General features: G+C 38.8%; 1 protein-coding gene across 4 annotated transcripts in view; it reads left to right on the forward strand.

Annotated features, from left to right (window-relative positions):
• MICU2 (mitochondrial calcium uptake 2) overlaps nt 1-24,257 on the forward strand; it is a 254,652-nt gene extending 230,395 nt beyond the window's left edge. For 3 of the 4 annotated variants that reach the window (XM_064275343.1, XM_010593949.3, XM_064275345.1), the window contains 4 exons: nt 10,192-10,363; nt 19,526-19,634; nt 20,285-20,442; nt 22,249-24,257. In XM_064275343.1, coding sequence (XP_064131413.1) covers nt 10,192-10,363; nt 19,526-19,634; nt 20,285-20,442; nt 22,249-22,353 — 544 coding nt within the window. In that variant the 3' untranslated portion in view covers nt 22,354-24,257. The remainder of the gene's footprint in view (nt 1-10,191; nt 10,364-19,525; nt 19,635-20,284; nt 20,443-22,248) is intronic. The other variant, XM_064275344.1, reaches the window with a different exon arrangement.
• Nucleotides 24,258-24,599: the final 342 nt, after the last annotated feature.

Raw genomic sequence — 24,599 nt, forward strand, 5'->3', positions numbered from 1 at the left:
TACTCAACAACCATGGGGTTTATTAGGGAAGCAACAGTTACAGTTCAGGCTCAAGAACACTCAGGATACAGGCCTTCCATCAGGATAGCCTCTCCCCAGCTGTGCTCACAGGCACACCTCTCCCTGGCCCTCAGTCTCTGCCCAAAGGCACTCAGCTTTCTCTCTCCATGGGCCGGGAAGGCCATTGTGCCGTCTTCTGCTACCAGTTCTCTCCTGCTGGTCTCTCCTTCCCTGGTGGTGGTGGGATCTTCGCCACTGCTCTGGAATTGGCTCTCTTTTAAGGCAAAACTGGCTGATACCCTTGGTAAGCCACAATCACACAACCACTTGGGTGGGAGTTAAAAGCCCGTGGCTAAAAAGGCCACACACACACAAAAGTAATTAATCCACCGCAGTGTGTGTATTTAAGTAGATAATGTAGGTACTTGGAAACCCTGGTGGCATAGTGGTTAAGTGCTACGGCTGCTAACCAAAGTGTTGGCAGTTCAAATCTGCCAGGCGCTCCTTGGAAACTCTATGGGGCAGTTCTACCCTGTCCTATAGGGTCACTATGAGCCAGAATTGACTCAGTGGCACTGGGTTTGGTTTTGGTTTGGTAACGTAGGTACTTAAGAGGAAGCCGGAATTAGCAGAGCTCCCAGCTAAAGCAATTTCCTGCATGACACTATGGAAGGAGGTGGGCACTGGAACCAGAAAGAATAGCATGCAAATCCTGTACCTGTAGTCACTAATGGTTATTTTGAACAACTTATTTTACCTCCCTGAGTTCATTTCTTCATCTGTAAAATGGGAATAATAATAATACTCACATTAAACCCTATAGGACAGAGTAGAACTGCCCCATATACTCACATTATATAATTATTATAAACATTGAAATATAGTGTCCTGCCTACTTTCTTCCCAATAAGATAAACCAGTTGCTGTCAAATCAGTTGTGATTCATGGTGACCCAATGTGTGTTAAAGTAGAACTGTGTTCTAAGTGGTTTTCAGTGGCTGATTTTTCAGAAGTCAGTCACCAGGCCTTTTTTCCAAGGCACCCCCGGATAGACTCGAACTTCCAATTTTTCATCCATTTCAGCACTTTAATCATTTTTATCACCCAGAGACTCTCCAATAAGAATGTTGTCGTTGTGTGCCATCAAGTTGATTCCAACTCAAAACAACCTTTATATGGCAGAGTAGGACTGTCCCATAGAGTTTCCCAGGCTATAATCTTTACAGGAGCAGATCGCCAGGTCTTTTCTCCCTCAGAGCCCCTGGTGGATATGAACCACCAACCTTTCAATTAGCAGCCAAACATTTAACCACTGCACCACCAGGACACCTACCCAATAAGAATAACTCCATGCAAAACAAATCGATTTTCCTTGCTTTGCCCCTCCACTAACCAGATTCTTTTTTTAAAAAATCAGAAAGCAGTACAGAATGGTGGCAAAAACACAGATTTGGAAGACAGGAGACCTGCATCCTGTTCAGCTCAATGCAGTTTAATAAAGATTTATTGAGTGCCTACTGTGTGCCAGGCCCTGTCTCAAACACTAGGGATAGTCCCTCCTGGGGATTGCCTCATTGGTGACGGAAACATGTAAAAAAGCATTTAAATACATTGTATTGAGTGTTATCATAGAAGTATAAGGTATTCTGGCAGCACAGAAGATCACTAAGTGCAGCCTGTATAGGAGAGTGGGAATTAGGGGATAAGGGAAGGCTCTCTGGAGAAAATGACATCTAGCGTAGTGGTTAAGAGCTACGGCTGCTAACCAAAAGGTGAGCGGTTCAAATCCACTAGGTGCTCCTTGGGAATCCTATGGGGCAGTTCTACTCTGTCCTTTAGGGTCGCTATGAGTTGGTGTCAACTCAATGGCAATGGTTTTTTTTTAAGCTGAGTCTTGACAGACAAACAGGAAGTAGCTCAACAAAAGCAGTTTGGCAAGGGAGGCATGAGAGGGAATGAGAACAGCATGAGCAAAGACGTTGATGTGTGCTGTTGAGTCAATTCCAACTCATAGCAGCCCTGTAGGACGGAGTAGAACTGCCCCATAGTGTTTCTAAGGCTTTAATTTTTTTGAGAGCAGATCTCCAGGTCTTTTCTCCCACAGAGTAAATGGTGGGTTCAAACTACCAACCTTTTAGTTAGCAACCAAGGGCTTAACCATTACACTACCAGAGCTAGAGGCATGAACGTGTATCCTTTGTAAAGGAAATTATAAGCAGCTGGAGTTGTTACGTGCTGGAGAGTTGATTCCAACTCATAGGGACCCTATATACAACAGAACGAAACACTACCCAGTCTTGCTTCATCCTCACAATCGTTGTTATGCTTGAACTCGTTCTCGTCTCTGTGTCTGTCCTCATTAAGAGTTTTCCTCTTTTTTGCTGATCTCTACTTTGCCAAGCATGATGTCCTTCTCCAGGGACTGGTCCTTCCTGATAACATGTCCAAAGTATGTGAGACGAAGTCTTAACCATCCTTGCTTCTAAGGAGCATTCTTGCTGTACTTCTTCCAAGATAGATTTGCTCCTTCTTCTGGCAGTCCACGGTATGTTCAATATTCTTCGCCAGCACCCTAATTCAAATTCTTCTTCTGTCTTCCTTATTCGTTGTCCAGCTTTCACATGCATATAAGGCAGTTGAAAACACCATGCTTGGGTAAGGCGCACCTTAGTCCTTAAAGTGGCATCTTTGCTTTTTAACACTTTAAAGAGGTTTTTTTATATCAGATTTGCCCAATGCAATATGTTGTTTGATTTCTTGATGGCCACTTCCCTAGGCATTGATTGTGGATCCAAGTAAAATGAACTCCTTGACAACTTCGATATTTTTTCCATTTATCATGCTGTTGTTTAATGGTACAAGTGTGATGATTTTTGTTTTCTTTATGTTGAGGTAGAATCCATACTGAAGGCTATAATATTTGATCTTCATCAGTAAGTGCTTCAAGTCCTCTTCATCTTAAGGCTGTATGATCAGTATATCACAGGTTGTTAATGAGTCTTCCTCCAATCCTGATGGTACGGTCTTCTGCACATAATCCAGCTTCTCAGACGGCTAATGAGAGAAGTAGGGGATTAGAATTAGACTAAAGGAGGCCAATTTGGAGGATTTTATAATAGTTTGAGTTGAAAATTATGAGGGTGTAAACCAGAAAAATAGCACTGAAATGGAGAAGGGAGAAATTTTAGATTCTGAACAGAGACCATCAGTATGACTTAATACTCATTGGATATGGAGTAAAGGGAGAGAGGGGGGAATTAAGAATAATCTCAGACTTGGAGGAATGGGGATCCCTGGTGGCACAGTGGTTAAGCACTCGGCTGCTAACCAAAAGGTCAGTGGTTCGAATCCACCAGCCACTCTACAGGCAAAAGATGTGGCAGTCTGCTTCCATAAAGATTACAGCCTTAGAATCCCTATGGGGCACTTTCTACTCTGTGCTGTAGGGTCGCTATGTGTTGGAATTGACTCAATAACATACAACAACAATGGCAGTAAAAGTGGTTTCAGTTGGGACATGTTGAATTTGAGATACATAAGGCACATCTGAATGAATAGCTAGTTGTAGATACCTGAGTAGAGAAGTCTGGATTCTAGATACAAATTTGGAAGTTAACAATATATTTAGGTAATCATTAAAATCATGAGAATGATATATACCAAGGAAAGAAGAATATTAGACAACTGTGGATGGAACCATAGCATGCACCAGCATTTAAGGGGTAAGCAGAAAAAGAGACGTCAGCAAAGGATGCTAAGAACAGTTACAGGGACAGGAAAAACAGTGACAAAAGTGTTTGAAGAAAAAAATGATAAACACTGCCACATGACCTAGAGAGATAAAGAAAAATGAGTACTAAAAAGTATTGGAAACATTAGTTGCCCTTTGCAGAGTCATTTCAATGGCCTAGTGAGACGTGTACTTTGGACATGTCAGAAGGGCCAGTCCCTGGAGAAGGACATCATGCTTGGTAAAGTAGAAGGTCAATAAAAACGAGGAAGACCCTCAATGAGATGGACTGACACGGTGGCTGTAACAATGGGTTCAAGCATAGCAATGATTGTGACAATGGCGCAGGATCAGGCAGTGTTTCATTCTGTTGTATGTGGAGTCGCTATGAGTTGGAACGCACTCGATGGAACCTAACAACAGCAACAGTGCGACAGAAACCTTAAGTGTAATATATTGAGGAATAAATGGGAGACAAGGAAATGGGACAGCAGGTATATAGGATTCTTTCACTTATTCAACAAATAATACCTGTTACATTCCAAGCACTATTTAGGCACTTGGAATATAACAGTGAACAGGACAAAATCTCTGCCTTCAGTAATCCTAGAGAGACTAAATATGAATAAGTAAACAAATTTTAGTTGTGATTAGTGTTATAAAGGAAATAATAGAATAGTTATTATAAAAAGTAAGGGCAGGGTCATATTACAGAGGACAGTCAGGAAAGGTCTTTCTGAGGAAGTAGTAACATTTCAACATGGATGATGAGAAAGGAACCAGGGAACGAGTATTCCAGACAAATATAATAGCAAGTGCAGATTCTTCAAGGCAACAAAGAGCTTGGCATGTTCTAGGACAGAAAGGCCAATGAAACAGAAATACTGTAAAAAAAAAAAAAAAAATTTTTTTTTTTTTTTTTTTTAGCGAGGTAGTGTCACCTGATGAGTTTGAAAGCTTTTGCCATATTATGTAGGGCTTTACAGAACACGTTAAGAAATTTGGATCATATTCCAAATACAATGGGAAGCCATTAAAGAGCAGCATAGTGGCATGATCATTGCCCATATTAAAAGATCACTCTGGTCGCTTTTTTTTTTTTTCTGGTTGCAGTATGAAGCGAAAGTAGATAAATGGACAGGGTTAGAACTGGAAGACCAATTGGGCCACAATTTAAGTAGCCCATGTACAAGACCATGGTAACTGGGAGTGGTAGGGGAAAGGGGAGAAAAATGGCAGGACTTCCTGTTAGATTGAATATAAAGGGTGAGGGAAAAAAATGGAAGTAGTAAGAGAATAAGTACATGAGAGGATAGAAGACTAGAGAACAGCATATTGGCTAAGGTGACAGGAGCAAGGTACATGATGTGACTGTCCTCAGTTATTATGTCTAGGTAAGTGTGAGGTTCCCTGCAGTCAGCAGAGGCTGATAAAGCTACCAACATAGTCTTTGGCTCAGGGTTCAAACAGAATACCACACTGGAGTTTTTCAAGCTTTTTAAGAAATTCTCCCCAGGGAATGTTGTTCTGTGAAATCATGGAGCAAAATAAATGAAAAAGAAATAGAAAAAAAAAAAAAAATCAACCAAGGGAAAAGGCACATAGGGCAGAGTCCAGGAGGAACAGGCACAGCTTCCAGTGTTAAGAATTGCACAAGGATACACTTAATTCTCCCTGCAATGATGTGTGACAACACATGAAGTATTGCCAACCAGGGAAGCTCACCAGAGCCTGGGTTTTTATTGGAGTCAGTCCCATAGGCATGCAGTGTCTGCATTACTGTCTACTCAGTATCCTGCCCCACAGAGGTCAGCTGATATGGGTAGAGGAAAACACTCTTAACAGGTAGAATGCTGGAAGGTTATCTGCCAGGAGCTGGTCCTTTGTTTGGAATGTGCAAGATTTGAAGAAGAAAAACCATGATTCATTTTGAACAACTAAGAAAAAATTACAAACACATATAGTTGTTGAAATGTGAAGATTGATATTTAACTCAGTTTTGTGTTATGTTGTGTTGTACTGTTAAGCTGTTTTCCTAGAAAGAGAAATTTGAGGTCATGAATATCTACAGTGAAATCCTGATAATTTTTGGCCAAAGTTTAAAAACACAGTAGTCACCTCTTATGTGCAGGGGATACGTTCCAAGAACCCCAGTGGATGTCTGAAACCTCAATTGTACCAAAACCTATATAAAAACCAAACCAAACCAAATCCATTGCCATCAAGTAGATTCCAGCTCGCTATCCTGTGCTGAGCTGTGCTGTACTGTACTGTACTATATATACTATACATATCTATGATAAAGTTTAATTTATAAATTAGCCACAGTAAGAGGTTAACAACAATAGCTAATAGTAAAATAGAAGCACTTTATGGCTTCTCTTTGGCATATCCAAATTGCCAGCATCACTACTCTTGTGCTTTGGGGCCATTATTAAGTAAAATAAGAGTTGACTGAACACAAGCACTGTAGACCTTGGTTGACCACAGATAACTGAAACTGGAAAGTGAAACCGCAGTTAAGGGGGGACTGCTGTACACTGGTGAAATAAGGGATGGAAATCAGTCTGAGGGTAAGCATAGACTCTCTTTTGCACACAAAATATTTCCCTTTCTGGTTTATGCTGTATCATATAGGGCCCTGAATAAACAGAACAGATAATTAAGGGAACATCAGCAGTTTCAGGAAATTGTATATATTTAAGAAAATGTCACTATAATACTAGGTCAGTCTGGTGTTTCCAGAGACTTCTCGGTCTTAATTAAATATCATTCAGTTCAGATTTTAAAATTCATTTTTTTTTCTTTAGTCACATTTGTCTTTGGTATATAAATTCTTGATTCTTTAATGAGGTAGACTTTATAATTAAATAACGGCTAGATTATAGAGCATTTCGTCTTCCTACCTTTTTTAAATAGTGTTGTATAATTAATTTTTACTACATTAAGGGGGAAATTGTCATAAATATGGGCACATAAAGACTCTTTGGCTCCTCCTTGATAAGGGGTTCTTTTTATTTATAATTAAGGCCTGTTCTTTAGTGGTTGGTATTATTCTATATTGGGTTAAATAGCCATACTGCTGCTATGGTTGTTAGGTGCAGTCCAGTCAGTTCCAAGTCATAGCTATCCCATGTACAGCAGAATGAAACACTGCTCAGTCTTGTGTCATCCTCACAGTCATTGTTATGCTTGAGCTCATTGTCCAGCTTTCACATGCACTTGAGCGATTGAAAACACCATGGCTTGGGTCAGGGGCACCTTAGTGCTTAAAGTGACATCTTTGCTTTTTAACACTTCAAAGAGGTCTTTTGCAGCAGGTTTGCCCAGTGCAACTCGTCATTTGATTTCTTGACTGCTGCTTCCATGGCTGTTGATTGTGGATCCAAGTAAAATGAAATCTTTGACAGCTTCAATCTTTTCTTTGTTTATTGGTCCAATTGCGAGGAATTTTGTTTCCTTTTATGTTGTGGTGTGTTCCATACTGAAGGCTGTGGTCTGATCATCAGCAAGTGCTTCAAGTCCTCTTCACTTTCAGCAAGCAAGGTTGTGTCATCTGCATAATGCAGGTTGTTAATGGGCCTTCCTCCAATCCTGATGTCTCATTCTTTTTCATATACTCCAGCTTCTCAGATTCTTTGCTCAGCATACACATTGAATAAGTATGGTGAAAGGATACAACCCCGATGCATACCTTTCTTGACATTAAACCACATAGTATCCCCTTGTTCTTTTCAAACAACTGTCTCTTAGTCTAAGTACAGGTTCCTCATAAGCACAATTAAGTGTTGTGGAATTCCCATTCTTTGCAATCTTATCCATAATTTGTTATAATCACACAGTCAAATGCCTTTTCATATTAATTAAAACACGGGTAAACATCTTTTTGGTATTCTCTGCTTTCAGCCAAGATCCATCTGATATCAGCATTGATATGCCTTGTTCCAAGTCCTTTTCTGAATCCAGCTTGAATTTCTGGCAGTGTACTGCTGCAACCACTTTTGAATGATCTTCAGCAAAATTTTCCTTGTGTGTGATATTAATGATATTGTTCGATAATTTCCGCATTCTGTTGGATCACCTTTCTTTGGAATGGGCACAAATATGGATCTCCTCCAGCCAGTTGGCCAGGTAGCTGTCTTCCAAATTTCTTGGCATAGATGAGTGAGCACTTGCAGTGTTGAATCCGTTTGTTGAAACATCTGAATTGGTAGTCCCTCAATTCCTGGAGCCTTGTTTTTCGTCAGTGCCTTCAGTACAGCTTGGACCTGTTCCTTCAGCAAGACCAGTTCTTTTCAGTACAGTGACTCTGTGTATTCCTTCCTTCTTCTTTTGATGCTTCCTGTGTCCTTCAGTGTTTTTGTTTTTGTTTTCCTTTCTTTTTTTTCCTTTTTTCTTTTAAGTTGTGCTTTAGTTGAAAGTTTACAGTTCAAGTTAGTTTCTCATACAAAAATTTATACACACATTTGTTATGTGACCCTAGTGCTCCCCCTCTAGTATAACAGCACACTCCTTTCCACCCTGGATTTCCTGTGTCCCTTCAACAAGTTCCTGTCCCTTTCTGCCCTCACATATCGTCTTTGGACAGGAGCTGTCCATTTAGTCTCATGTATCTACTTGAGCTAAGAAGCACACTCTTCCGTGTGTCATTCAGTGTTTTCCCCATAGAATCCTTCAGTATTGCAGCTCGAGGCTTGAGTTTTCTTCTGCAGTTCTTTCAGCTTGAGAAATGCCAAGCATGTTCTTCCCTTCTGGTTTTCTAACTCCACGTCTTTGCATATTTCTTTATAATACTTTGTCTTCTTGAGCCACCCTTTGAAATCTTCTGTTTAGCTCTTTTTCTTCTTTTACAAATAGCCATACTAGTTCTACAAAATTAGCTTTCGGAAAAAGTCCTTCATTATCTATTTTCAGTTTGCTCCCATGTACCACTTTCTTCAGGAATTCCGTTTCCCTCTTTAGTACTGATTATAAATTCACATCTCTAGAAAAGATTGCATAGAGATGACATAATTAGCAAATTAAAAATCTTTCAAATATTTTGTGACTTCCAGAAATTATATCTAATGTATTACCTGGCTTCAGAGCAAGCCAGAGTTCTACAAAGTAATAGCAGTGTTCAGTCTTCCAAAGGACTTACCCAGAAGAAGCGAAGGCAGGAACACAAAGAGAAACCTATACACCAATGGTCATCACAGTGCTTTTCACAATAGCCAAAAGGTGGAAACAACCCAAATGTACATCAACAGAAGAATGGATAAACAAAATGTGGTATATACACAAACAGTGGAATATACTCAGCCATAAAGAGAAATGAGGTCCTGATGCATGCCACAGCATGGATGAACTTTGAAAATGTCATGCTGAGCAAAATCAGTCAGTTGCAAAAGGAAAAATACTGTATGATCCCACTTACATGAAATAAGCAAATATATAGAAACCATTACTAGTGGTTACCAGGGGTAGAAAGAAGGAAGGATGGGGGCGTTTTTATTCAGGGGACAGTGAGTTTATGTTAGTGGTGGTGGAATGTTTTGGATGAGGATAGTGATAACGATTGTACAACATGAAAAATATCAATGTCACTGAGTTGTAAATGTGGATATTGTATTGTTGGCAAATGTTTGGGTGTGTATGTTTTCACCACAATAAAAATGATGAACCTGAACTGACTGTGTAGTATAAGCCTATCCAGCTTCCTAGGCAGTTTTATTAGCTTAATTTACAGGCAATACAGAATCACCAACACAATAGCCAGCCTGCTAACATTGAATTAATTCTTGATGTCCTAAAACTCTTCTGAGCTGGATTAGAGAATTAACAATGCAAGTTATTCAAGTTGCTTCTTCAGGAGAGACCAGAGTAGATCACGAAAGAAAAAAAAAGTTCTCAGAATGAACCAGAAGGTAATTTGAGACAGTATGACATAGTTCTATATGATGGGAGATAAATGCCAAAACAGCTTGATTTTATGAGCTACATCACTTTGAGCAATAGCATCAGACAGGCTGTAATGTTAAGAAAAAGAAAATCTTGGGCCCTGCAAGTAGTCTGTAAAGTCACAGAGCGAAGCATCCTCTTGGAAAGAAAAGGGCTGCTAATTCCAAATAGGTGAGTTGTTTGTCATATTCATGTTGGAGACAACATTAAAAGTAGCAACTCTAAAATATTTTAGAGTTTATATTCTGCTCTGCTTGCTGCTGCTTTCTTTTGGTAGAGTTAATGCATACCAGGACAGCATCACATCACTACTGATTTTCTTTTCTGTAATCTGCACTGTTACTATTAACTATAGACATGAATGCACAGACTTAGAGAACACCTTAGCAGTATAATTTTCTTAAATGAATAATAAAAGGAAAATCTAATTATAAAATAGTTGTAGTTATTCTAATGCATTTACAGTATTAAGGTTAAATGCCATTATGTCACTTATATCAATTTTGTATTTTGACATTTAGATTTATGGAAAATCTACAAACAGAAGTCCAAGAAATGGAATTCCTTCAATTTTCTAGAGGTTTAAGCTTCATGAGAAAAGAAGACTTTGCAGAATGGCTCCTTTTTTTTACTAACAGTGGAAATAAAGACATTTATTGGAAGAATGTGAGAGAGAAGTTATCAGCAGGAGAGGTCAGTGTACCCTTTTATTATGCATGTGATAAAGATGAAATGATAAGTGAGATACATTTATATAATTAAAGTAACTTCCAATTTAACAAAGACTATGCTACCTGTTTTTTTTATGCTACCTGGGTTTTTTTGTGTGTTTTGTTTTGCTTTTTGTGTGCTACTCCATAGTCATTATTTAAGTATAAAATCAAGTCGAGGTACATTTTCCACATAATATTTTCCTACGATGAACTATTACCTAAGAATCAGTATAGCAACCTGTCTTAGTTATCTAGTGCTGCTATAAAAGACATACCAAAAGTGGATGGCTTTAACAAAGAGAAATTTATTTCTTCACAGTAAAGTAGGCTAAATGTCCAAATTCAGGGCGTCAGCTCCAGGGGAAGGCTTTTTCTCTCTGTTGGCCTTCTCTCATCAGTCTTCCCCCGGACTAGGAGCTACTCCACTCAGGGACCCCGGGTCCAAAGGACGTACTCTGCTCAGGGCACTGCGTCTTTCTTGGTGGTATGAGGTCCCCCACTTTCTGCTTGCTTCCCTTTCATCTCTTGTAAGATAAAAGGTGGTGCAGGTCACATTGGATCAGGGATGTGACCTTAGTGTTACAATCCCACCCTAATACTCTTCAACGTAAAATTACAATTACAAAATGGAGAACAACCACACAATACTGGGAATCATGGCCTAACCATGTTGATAGACACATTTGAGGGGGGGACATAATTCAGTCCATGAAATCCCACCCTTTGGCCCCCAAAAAATCACATCCTTGCAATGTGCAAAACATACTCATCCCATCATGTACCCTAAAGTCCAAAATCCAAAAATTCCTCTTCATCTGTGAAATCTAGAATACAAGTTATCCGCTTCCAAAGGTACAATGGCAGAACAGTCAGAAGCTAGACATTTCTATTACAAATGGGAGAAATTGGAGGAAAAGAAGGGATACCAGACATCAAGCAAGTCAGCAGAACACATTACATTAGCCCTCAAGACTTTGAAAATAATCCTCTGTTCTCTGAGACAATTTACACAATGGCCCTGCCCTCCAGACTCTAGGTATTGGCCACACTCTCCAGATTCCGAGTGGAAGCCTCTCGGCCCTGGGCTTCAGCTCTGCCTTCCAGGCTCACTGGGACAGCAACTCTGCTCCCTCAGCTTTAGGTGCACCATTCTCCTAGTCTATCTGAGTGGCACCTCCACCCTTAGAAACATCAGAGGCCATGGCTCCACCCTTTGAAACCCCTGAGGTCATGGCCATACCTTTTGAGACTGAGGCAGCTTGGCTTCTTGCGTTCCTTTTCTCTTCAGTTCCTGGTTTCTTGGCCTCTTGGCTCCTCGGGCCCATACCTGCCTTACTGGGGCTAATGTTCAAAGCTCTGCAGCTCCACCAATAAGTGCCTGGAGGCAGCTCACTCCATAGGAAGCCTCCTGTGCACAGACACTCAGCTGTCTCACCCCATGGGTCAGCAAGCCTATCTTCACCGAAAAGTGCCCAGAGGCACCCATTCCACCAGGAAGCCTCCTGCACATAGGTACTCAGCTCTCTCGCTCTGTGGGTTGGCTCCAGTGCCATCTAACACTGGTTTCCTGGTTCTGCCGCTGCTGGTTCTCTATAGCTGCTGCTTCTCTGTCACTACTGCTTCTCTGCTGCTGCTGGTCCTCTGCCGCTGTCGCTCCTCTGCCGCTGTCGCTCCTCTATCCATTCACAGTTTCAAAACTGCTTCCACATTTTAGGTATCTGTTAGAGTAGCACCCCACTTTCTTGGTGCCAAATTCTGTCTTAGTTATCTAGTGCTGCTATAACTGAAACACCACAAGTGGATTGCTTTAACAAAGAGAAATTTATTTCTTCACAGTAAAGTAGGCTAAAAGTCCAAAATCAGGGCTTCAGCTCCAGGGGAAGGCTTTTTCTCTCTGTCGGCCTTCTCTCATCAGTCTTCCCCCAGGCTAGGAGCTTCTCCACACAGGGACCCTGGATCCAAAGGACGTGCTCTGCTCCGGACACTGCTTCTTTCTTGGTGGTATGAGGCCCCCACTCTCTGCTTGCTTCTCTTTCCTTTTATCTCTTGTAAGATAAAAGGTGGTGCAGGTCACACCCCAAGGAAGATCCCTTTACAGTAGATCAGGAATGTGACCTTAGTAAGGGTATTACAATCCCACCCTAATCCTCTTTAACCTAAAATTACAATTACAAAATGGAGGACAACCACATAATACTGGGAATCATGACCCAGCCAAATTGATACACACAGTTTTGGGGGAACATAATTCAATCCATGACACACAACTCTGCAGTTCCAGCAGAGTCAGGTATAAAATAAGAATGTCCACTATCACCACTATTATTTAATATTGTTTTGGAAATCTTAGTCAATGCAGATTATTAAGATAAACCCATAAACCCATTGCCATCGAGTTGATTCCGACTCATAGCAACCCTATATGACAAGAGTGGAACTGCCCCATAGGATTTCCGAGAAGTAACTGGTGGATTCAAACTGTCAACCTTTTGGTTAGCAGCCGAGCTTTTAACCACAATGCTACCAGGGCTCCAAATAAGATAAAAGACTATGAAAATTTGAAAGGAAGAATAACTGTCCTGTGTGCAAATCTCAAGTTAAAAAATGTAATGGCACATGCGTGCACGCACGCATGCACACGTGTGTGTGTATGCTAAAAGAATGATCACCAAAATGTTAATAACGATTAATGTACAGTAGTGATATTTGAAGCGATTTTTACTTTCTTGCTTTATACCTCTATGTATTGCTCCAAATTTTTTTTTTTTTTGCAATGGGCATGTATTATATAATTTTTTTAAAAAGGCATTTCCATTGTGAGGAAGAAGATAATAAAACATAGTAAAAGATCCCATTTATAATTGCAATAGAAATATATAACAATTAGAAATAAATTTAAGAAGGAAAAGAAAAAAATATAAGAAATAAAGAAAACTTTAAAATTCTGATGAATGTAAAAGAAAATGTATCTAATTATAGACACTGGCAGACACATGGATAGGAAGTATTACTATTATAAATATGTTTACATATTTATATATATATATATAAAATAGCATTTCTTCCTTAGTCAATAAGCATAATGGTTATAGTAGTCAGAACAGCCTAAGTTTACTGCAGTTATAAATTAACTCTGAAATCCCCATGGTTAACACAACAAAGATTATTTCTTATTCATGCTATGTGTTCATTGTGGGCTAGTAAGGCTCTTAGACTCTGACATCTTGTAGCTTCACCATCTGGCAAAAGCACCATTCTCAGTTGCTGTGGCAGGAAAAGAAAGGTGGGAGTCATATTCCAACAATTAAACGTTTTGACCTAGAAATATCATGTGACACTTGGCCACTGGCCAGACTAGTCGGATCACCCCACCTAACTGCAAGGAAACTAAGAAATGTAGTCTTTCATATGTGCAGGGATCAGAAAAGAGCCAGATACTAGGGAACAGTAAAGGACTTCAATAAAAATACCACTGGATTCTTGAGAAGGGAGCTAGACAAACTATACAAAATTTATATGCAAAGAATGTCCTGATATTAAAATATTTTCAAACCTTGGTAATTAAAAGTTTGTTACAGTGAATTTGACAGATTAATAGAACAGAATAGAGTCCAGAAATAGACACAAATATACATAGGAATTTAGTATATGTAGTCATATTTCAAATTAGTTGGGTAAAAGAATTGTTAATAAATGGCATTAATATAATTGGCTGGTCATTTGAGGAAGTAAGTGAAGGCAAGTCCTTACCTCACTCATTACTCTAAAATAAATTCCAGGTGGAACAAAGATTTAAATGTTGATAAGAAAAATAAAACTAGAAAATTTAAAAACAATTTCTCATCTTGAAGTGGGGTAGGTAGTATTTATCTTTCTAAAGAAACCCAGACGGTTTTGAGGAAAAATTCCTAAAATTTACTTACTAAATTTTAAAATTCTGTTGCCTCCCCCACTGTCAAAAAAAATTATAATCAAAGCCAAAGGAAGAAATTAACAAACTAGAGGGGAAATATTGGCATCATTTGTAATAGAACAATTTCCTTAATTTATAATTAAAAAAAAAAAATGAGTTCTTTAAAAATCAGTAGGTACCAAGAACTTTAAAGGGTCTAAGATTTTGCCCTATTTAATGCATAATAGAATCTGTAAGTGTTAATAACTGGTGTCTGAGATTTGACTCTGCTTACAAGTTAGCTTGCCAGGGTTTCATGAATGCTTACAGAAGACACAAGACTATTGGGTCAGAAACAAAAAACTTTATTATTCATAGCTTAGCAAAAGCACGAGCATCATGTTTGTTTCCATTTTCCTTTGCATCCCACATCCCCTGGGGATGATGCTGATGGTCCCAGGAGAATGCTGTATACCCAGTGGCTTTGTATCCTAGCTGAGGAGACCTAATCTTAGGGAACATGAATCTTTTCTAACGGGCAGTAAGCCAACCTTCCTGCTTTGCTTCAGAGGGAGGCATTATTGTCACACTGGACAGTAAGTAAAGCTGTTCTCTGCTCTAAAGGGAGACACTGTCTATAGTCAAGGCTGTTCACTATACAAACATCCTTGAAGAGATAGTCTGAAACAAAAAGGCAGTTACTACCTTTGTTTCACCACGTGTCTGTCAGTTTGTCGTACTGTGGGGGCTTGTGTGTTGCCGTGGTGCTGGAAGCTATGCCACTGGTATTCAGATACCAGCAGGGTCACCCATGGAGGACAGGTTTCAGCTGAGCTTCCAGACTAAGACAGACTAGGAAGAAGGACCCGGCAGCCTGCTTCTAAAAAGCATTAGCCAGTGAAAACCTTATGAATAGCAGCAGAATGTTGTCTGATATAGTGCTGGAAGATGTGCCCCCCAGGTTGGAAGGCATTCAAAAGATGACTGGGAAGGTGCTGCCTCCGCAAAGTAGAGTTGACCTTAATGACGTGAATGGAGTAAAGCTTTCGGGACCTTCATTCACTGATGTGGCACGACTCAAAATGAGAAGAAACAGCTGCAAACATCAATTAATGATCGGAACCTGGAATGTATGAAGTACGAGTCTAGGAAAATTAGAAATCGTCAAAAATGAAATGGAATGCATAAACACCGATATCCTAGGCATTAGTGAGCTGAAACAGACTGGTATTGGCCATTTTGAATCAGACAATCATACAATCTACTATGCTGGGAATGACAACTTGAAGAGGAATGGTGTTGCATTCATCGTCAAAAAGCACGTTTCAAGATCTATCCTGAAGTACAATGCTGTCAGTGATAGGATAATATCCATACGCCTACAAGGAACACCACTTAATACGACTATTATTCAAATTTATACACCAACCACTAGGGCCAAAGATGAAGAAATAGAAGATTTTTATCAGCTGCTGCAGTCTGAAATTGATCAAACATGCGATCAAGATGCATTGATAATTACTGGCGATTGGAATGCGAAAGTTGGAAACAAAGAAGAGGGATCTTAAAGAAGAGGGAACAGTAGTTGAAAAAAATGGCCTTGGTGATAGAAACAATGCCGGAGGTTGAATGATAGAATTTTGCAAGACCAACGACTTCCTCATTGCAAATACCATCTTTCACCAACATAAACGGCGATTATACACATGGACCTCGCCAGATGGAACACACAGAAATCAAATTGACTACATCTGTGGAAAGAGACGACGGAAAAGCTCAATATCATCAGTCAGAACACGGCCAGGGGCCGACTGTGGAACAGGCCATCAATTGCTCATGTGCAAGTGCAAGGTGAAACTGAAGAAAATCAGAGCAAGTCCATGAGAGCCAAAATATGACCTTGAGTATATCCAACCTGAATTTAGAGACCATCTGAAGAATAGTTTTGACGCATTGAACACTAGTGACCGAAGACCAGGTAAGTTATCCTTGATGATATCAAGGACATCATCCATGAAGAAAGCAAGAGGTCACTGAAAAGACAGGAAAGAAGAAAAGACCAAAATGGATGTCAGAGAAGACTCTGAAACTTGCTCTCGAACATCGAGGAGCTAAAGCAAAAGCAAGAATTGATGAAGTAAAAGAACTGAACAGAAGATTTCAAAGGGTGTCTCGAGAAGATAAAGTATTATAATGACATGTGCAAAGAGCTGGAGATGGAAAACCAAAAGCGAAGAACACGCTCTGTGTTTCTCAAGCTGAAAGAACTGAAGGAAAATTCAAGCCTTGAGGTGCAATAGTGAAGGATTCTATGGGGAAAATATTAAACGATGCAGGAAGCATCTAAAGAATATGGAAGGAATACACAGAGTCATTATACCAAAAATAGTCGATGTTCAGCCATTTCAAGAGGTGGCATATGACCAGGAACCAATGGTACTGAAGGAAGAAGTCCAAGCTGCTCTGAAGGCATTGGGAAAAACAAGGCTCCAGGAATTGATGGAATAACAATTGAGATATTTCAACAAACAGATAGTGCTGGAGGGGCTTAATCATCTTTGCCAAGAAATATGGAAGACAGGTTCCTGGCCAACTGACTGGAAGAGATCCATATTTATGCCTATTCCCAAGAAAGGTGATCCAACCAATATCATTAATATCACACACAAGCAAAATTTTGCTAAAGATCATTCAAAAACGGCTGCATCAGTATATTCACAGGGAACTGCCAGAAATTCAGGCCCGTTTCAGAAGAGGACGTGGAGCCAGGGATATCATTGCTGATGTCAGATGGATCCTGGCTGAAAGCACAGAATACCAGAAGGATGTTTACCTGTCTTTTATTGACTATGCAAAGGCATTCGACTGTGTGGATCATAACGAACTATGGATAACATTGCGAAGAATGGGAATTCCAGAACACTTAATTGTGCTCATGAGGAACCTTTACATAGATCAAGAGGCAGTTGTTCAGACAGAAGAAGGGAATACTGATTGGTTTAAAGTCAGGAAAGGTGTTATATTCTCTCACCATACCTATTCAATCTGTATGCTGAACAAATAATATGAGAAGCTGGACTATATGAAGAAGAACAGGGCATCAGGATTGGAAGAAGACTCATTAACAACCTGCGTTACGCAGATGACACAATCTTCCTTGCTGAAAGTGAAGAGGACTTGAAGCACTTACTAATGAAGATCAAAGACCACAGCCTTCAGTATGGATTACACCTCAACATAAAGAAAACAAAAATTCTTACAACTGGACTAATGAGCAACATCATGATAAACGGAGAAAAGACTGAAGTTGTCAAAGATTTCACTTTACTTGGATCCAAAATCAACAGCCACGGAAGCAGCAGTCATGAAATCAAAAGACGCATTGCATTGGGTAAATCTGCTGCAAAGGACCTCTTTAAGGTGTTGAAGAGCAAAGATGTCACCGTGAAGACTAAGGTGCGCCTGACCCAAGCCACGATATTTTCAATCGCATCATATGCATGTGAAAGCTGGACAATGAATAAGGAAGACCGAAGAAGAATTGACGCCTTTGAATTGTGGTGTTGGCGAGAAATATTGAATATACCACGGACTGCCAAAAGAACGAACAAATCTGTCTTGGAAGAAGTACCACCAGAATGCTCCTTAGAGGCAAGGATGGCGAGACTGCATCTTACATACTTTGGACATGTCGTCAGGAGGGATCAGTCCCTGGAGAAGGCCATCATGCTTGGCAGAGTACAGGGTCGGCAGAAAAGAGGAAGACCCTCAACAAGGTGGACTGACACCGTGGCTGCAACAATGAACTCAAGCATAGCAACAATTTTAAGGATGGCTCAGGACTGGACAGTGTTTCATTCTGTTGTGCGTAGGGTCGCTATGAGTCAGCACTGATTCGACAGCACCTAACAACAGCAACACCTTTGTTTACAAGATGTGCAAAAATGCAAAAGACCCATGGAGAATTGTCTCGCAGCAATAAAAAGATCCTAACAACTTATTAGAAATCTGGACAAACGACATGAAGAGAACACAAGAAGAGAAAGCCACAGATAAACATGTGAAAAGGTATTTAACTTAACTCACAAAAACACACAAATTTAAACACTAATGACATACCACTTTTCACCAGTCAGAAAAGCAAAAATCAAGAAATTGCCCCAGTGCCTATTTGAGATGATGATAGAGAAAATCAGGCACTCTCTTGTTTGTGCTAATAAGATATACAGTTAAGAGAATAAAGCAAGGTGCAGAAATGTCTGAAGAGAATCCTCCGACTGTGTAGAACAAGGATATATATATATATATACATATATGTGTGCTTTTGTTTGAGTAGAATATTTCTGGAAGGATACATAAGAACTTGGTAATAGTGCTTACCTCTGGGAAAGGGAACTAGGGCCTGAAGAGTAAGGTGAGGAAGACTTACTTTTCCTTGTTTATCCTTTGTACTGTTTGAGTTTTTACCATGTGCATATATTACCTCTTCAAAACTCAATAAAAATTTTATATAAAAAAATGCCATACATTCACAAAAACTGAATGCAGTAAAACTTGAATGAGACCACACATAGGCAGAGGTCATGATCCCAAATGTCTCTACAAAAAGCAGCTTTGTTCACACAAGGAGGAGTTTACTTTCAAGTTAGAGATTCTCACACTTCTTTTACTTTTTCAATAGAAAAACTAGGTTTTGTTTGTTTTTGTTTTAAGCACATAGGTTTCGAAGTCAGATAGACCAAGATTCAAATCCTGATTGTTGCACTTCATAGACCTTGGGCAAGTTACTTATCCCCTAAGGGTACTTATCTAAGGCTTAGAGAGGCTGAATCTTGCCCAAGATCATATGCTTAGTAAATAGCAGAACTGGGATTTCAACACAGGTCCTTCTAACTCCAAAACCCAGTGCTCTTACTGGGTGCTATGTTCACTAATAAGATTAAGCAGAAGACAAGGAGGTGGACCACTAACAGGGCTACCCTACCTTTTACACTGCAGGACTCCAGGAGATACCAGTTACACTGCGTACAAACTGCCTGGCCATACTCAGCGTCCCTACCAGTCAATCTCTTGTGCTTCCTCCTCATCTGTAATTCCATTACTATTTTATCTTAAAGTTTTTAATAGACTTGCTGAGAAAGATCTAAGTTCACAAACTTCATGATAGATAAGAAGACTCACACTAACATTGATAAGATTAAATATTCTCTTTACAAAATTGTAATAAAAGCTCACTTTTGTCATTTTTAGAACATTAGTTTGGATGAGTTCAAATCATTTTGCCATTTTACGACCCACTTGGAAGACTTTGCTATTGCCATGCAAATGTTTAGTTTAGCTCATCGCCCTGTCAGACTGGGTAAGTTATATGAATCATTTAAGTTTTATCTTCTGTAACAATTTCACTCTGTCCTTCGATTAGATGATGCCAGTCAAAGAGCCAGTTATCAGGAAAATAATTGATTGGCCTTTTAATTCAATATGATTATTCTGGATTTATAACACTAGCATTCCCATTTAACAGTTACTTTAGATGTTTTTGGAAACCCTGGTGGTGTAGTGGTTAAGAGCTATGGCTGGTAACCAAAAAGTCAGCAGATCAAATCCACCAGGTGCTCCCTGGAAACCCTTGGGTCAGTTCTGCTCTGTCTTACAGGGTCTCTAAGAGGCAGAATCAACTCTACAGCAACAGGTGTGGTTTGGTTTGGTTTTTTTAGATGTTTTTACTTTCTTATTTTTTTCCTGAAAAGGAGAAGATATTTAAATGTTTATGTTTAAAACAATAACTAAATTAAAATAATTTACTTATCTTACAGTTACTCTCATGGCATTTTTTAAACAAATTTATAATTTGGATATGTTCTTGATGGGTATTTTCGTTTGTTTTCAATTTACTTCCCAAATGATAAAAACTTAGGTTAGTTTTTACTTTCCAGTGCTGAAAATTTAGATTAATTCTACTTTGACCAGTTCCATGGTTGATGAGTTGTTTTGTGTTTTCTTCTTTAGCGGAGTTTAGGAGGGCTGTGAAGGTAGCAACAGGACAGGAGCTCTCCGACAATGTCTTGGACACTGTCTTCAAGATCTTTGATGTGGATGGTGATGAATGTCTGAGTCACGGAGAGTTTCTTGGAGTGTTAAAAAACAGGATGCATCGAGGTTTATGGGTAACAGATTTTAAATAACTACATATTTACATGTAACTTTTAAAAGGTCCCTGAGTGGCACAAACAGTTTGCATTCAACTATTAACCTAAAGGCACCACAGAAGAAAGTCCTGGTGATCTGCTTCCATAAGATTAAAGCTAAGAAAACCCTATGGATTGGTTCTGTTGTGTTACATGTGGAATCACCATGAGTCAGAATCAGTGGCAATGGGTTTGGATTTTTTTTTGTTTGTTTGTTTTTAAATGAGTAGTGTTAAACCCAGCATCTGGGCAAATGCATAGGTCCATAGTGGCACAAATGGTTTGCTCTCAGATACTAACCAAGAAGTTGGTGATTCGAATCTATCCAGTGGTGCCATGGAAGTCAGGCCTGGCGATCTTCTTCTGTAAGATTACAGCCAAGAAAACCCTGTGGAGCACAGTTCTACTCTGAAGCATATGGGTTCACTTTCAGTCAGAAAACACATGGGGGCATTTTAAATCTGAAACTAATCTGAAATCACCTCTTCAGAAATCACAGCCTAGAATTTGACTTTGGGCCCTGGAGTCAGAAAGACCTAGCTTCATATCCCAGCTCTACCACTCATTAACTGCTAATTCTTGCAAAGCTATTTAATTTTTCTGAACCTCAGATTCCTCATCCGTAAAATGAGGGAACTAGTAGAATCTACCAAAAAAGAATCGTTATGAGAATTAAATTTAGTATACTTGTGACTGAGACGCATTGGGCACTAAGTTAGCTATTATCATTATTCACTCAAATCCACATTGCAACTATGGGAGAGAGAAAACTCAGAATTCTGTTGAGATTACAGCTTACTAGAAGCATTCTCATAAAAGCAGTTTGCAAGGGAAAACTAGATCCAAAGAAAATCTACACGTAGGTAGGTAGTTAGGCTGGAGATAAGGAGGAAAGAAAAGAGGGAATGATGGAGACAGAGATGGATGATGGTGGATTCATGAAGACAGGGCTACTTATTTACAACCTAGAAGAGTAAATTCAATTTCCTGCTGCAAATATAATTTAGAGCAAAATGAACAAATACATTTTCCAATTCCAAACATGTTGTACAAACTTTGTGGTCCTTTAGCACCAGATAGTTACTAGTCATATTCCTGGAAATTGAACCAAACTTTTCAATTTACAGTTTAATATACCTGGCAGCATCTTTGCCCTTTCTCAGTAAACATTAAAGAGAAGAGCTACAAACCAGCAATGGAAAAAAAAGCATATGTAATCTAAGAAAGACCTTGCCTCCACTTGGCTGTGCTCCTGTTGTCAAACCTTTTACTTTTTCACTTTGTTGAGAAGAGTAATAACCGCACAAAACTTTGAATTCACAGAAAACTTATGTGAATTAAATTATTTCTTTTATAAGGCTTGTTATCAAATATATTGTGACTATGGTTTTTTTAATTTTAACCAAGGTTAAATTGAAGTTTTAGGGTTATAACTATTATTTCACATAGCTAAATAAAGTTCACCAGAAAAGGAAATAATTACATTTTAAAACCATTATATGAAAGAAGATTGCCCAAAGTTTTGATTATCTTCTTAGGGAAGGAACTCCACTAATTTATACTTGGTCAGCCCCATCCCTTAGTTTTCCTAAGGACATTCTGATCTCACACTCACTTCTTTTCTTCTCTCCTTATTTTAACAGTCTGTTGCGATCATCTTCTACCATACTCTGCCTCAGACACTTTTTGAAAGAGTGGGGGAAATAAACAATAATATAAAGTATACATCAAATGATGTTTGATCTTGAAGAGAATGACCTCTCAACTTTTACTTTTGGCTAACAGGTACCACAACAACTAACTGTACAAGAATACTGGAAATGTGTGAAAAAGGAAAGCATTAAAGGAGTAAAAGAAGTCTGGAAACAAGCTGGAAAAAGTCATTTTTAAAAAAAAATTAATGTGGGCATTCTTTTGCTCCAAATGTTAGAATTTGGGTTGTTTTTTTAAGAGCTAGATGTTTGAATTCAGTCTTCACTGATTTTCTTTGTATTATAAAGATGCCTTGTACTTGCTTCCTGAATCAATAATTTTTTGATATTAATAAGATTTCATTAAAGAACATATTCAAAAGAACAAGTATTCTTTTACAAAAACAGACATTAGATAATGTCAGAAGGCCTAAGATTGAAGTAATGTTTTATATTTTAATAAGCTAGAAAACCTAATATATTCATTGATTTTTTTTTTTTTTAATAGCATGGTATGGTCTCTGGAACGGTAAACAAGTACTTACAGAAAAGAAGTACTTGATACAAAAGGCCAGTATCAATTCCAGAAGTCCCAATATTCCTAATCTGGCAATTTAAGTTAAAAACTCATTTCAGGTTTTCTAATCTGTCTCATATCTCTTATAAATGTCTTGTATATTTTATTTCAGTTAGCTTAAATGTATATTAGTCGTCTTAAAAATAGCATGTACAGTTCAATATCCTATCTGGAAACAGAATAAAGGATTTACATAGATATAAAAATAACTAATGTGCTTTTTACTTTACGTATGTTTTTTAAAGCTACATTTAAAAAAAAAAAAAGTAAACACACTCACCCCTTGCCCACTTCATTAGTTTTTGTTCTTAAAAGCTAATTTAGTTTGGCAAAAATCTTGCTCACAGGATCATGATCTCATGGAAAATGTTTAAAATGGTGCTAGAAAATCATTGGCATTAAAGTAGATATAACATAGTATTAAAAATAGCTTTTTAATTACATGATAAACTAAAATTCTTTAAAAACATACTCCCCGAAAAAGAAAATTTCAGGTATGTAAAATGTTCTACTCCTTGGCTAAATGGCTGATTCCAGTGCTGGGACAGAGAAAGTGTATGATGAGCCTGAACCATCTTGTGCCTGCAAGTGAGGAAGTGTTCAAATTACAATGACATTTCAGAAGGACAGGAACCAGCTTGAACGGGTCCCCCTTGGCCAAATCTGGGACGATTTGAGCTTCAAAATAAGTAGTGTCAGTAATGGATTAAAGCCTATTTAATAATATAATAGAAAGGTGATCCAATAGAATGTGGAAATTATCGAACAGTATCATTAATATCACACAAAAGTAAAATTTTGCTGAGGATAATTCAAAAATAGTTGCAGCAGTACCTTGACAGGGGACTGCCAGAAATTCAAGCCAGATTCAGAGCAGGACATGGAACTAGGGATATCATTGCTGATGTCAGATGGACCTTGGCTGAAAACAGAGAATAACAGAAAAATGTTTACCTGTGCTTATTGACCATGCAAAGGCATTCAACTGTGTGGATCAAAACAAATATGCATGACATTGCAAAGAATGGGAATTCCAGAACACCTAATTGTGCTCACATGGAACCTGTACATGACCTTCTAGGTCGTTCAGACAGAACAAGGGGAGACTGTGTAGTTTAAAATCAGGAAAGGTGTATCTTTTCACCATACTTGCTCAGTTTGTGTGCTGAGCCAAATAATCTGAGAAGCTGGATTGGAGGAAGACTCATTAACAACCTGTGATACAAATGACACAACTTGAAGCACTTACTGATGAAGATCAAAGACTACAGCCTTCAGTATGGATTACACCTCAGTGTAAAGAAAACAAAAATTCTCATAACTGGACCAATAATCAACATCATGATAGGCAGAGAGAAGATTGAAGTTGTCAAGGATTTCATTTTTCTTGGATTCACAATGACTGCCCATGGAAACAGCAGTCAAGGAATCAAACAACGTATTGCATTGGCCAAATCTGCTGCAGAATACATCTCTAAAGTGTTAAAAAAAAAAAAAAAAGCAAAGATGTCACTTTGAGGACTAAAGTGCACCTGACCCGAGCCATGGTATTTTCAGTTGCCTCATATGCATTTCATATGCATGTGAAAGCTGGACAATGAATAAGGAAGACCAAAAAAGAATTGATGCATTGAATTATGGTGTTGGCAAAGAATATTGAATATGCCATGGACTTCCAGAAGAAGTACAGCCAGAATGCTCCTTAGAAGAAAGGAGTCTCATGTACTTTGGACATGTTATTAGGATGGACCAGCCCCTGGAGTAGGGCATCATGCTTGGTAAAGTAGAAGGCCAGTGAAAAAGAGGAAGACCCTCAACAAGATGGATTCACACAGTGGCTGTAACAGTGGGCTCAAACGTAGCAACAA

This window comes from Loxodonta africana, chromosome 23 (genome assembly GCF_030014295.1).
Source record: "Loxodonta africana isolate mLoxAfr1 chromosome 23, mLoxAfr1.hap2, whole genome shotgun sequence".
In the NCBI taxonomy this organism is placed as follows: Eukaryota; Metazoa; Chordata; class Mammalia; order Proboscidea; family Elephantidae; genus Loxodonta; species Loxodonta africana.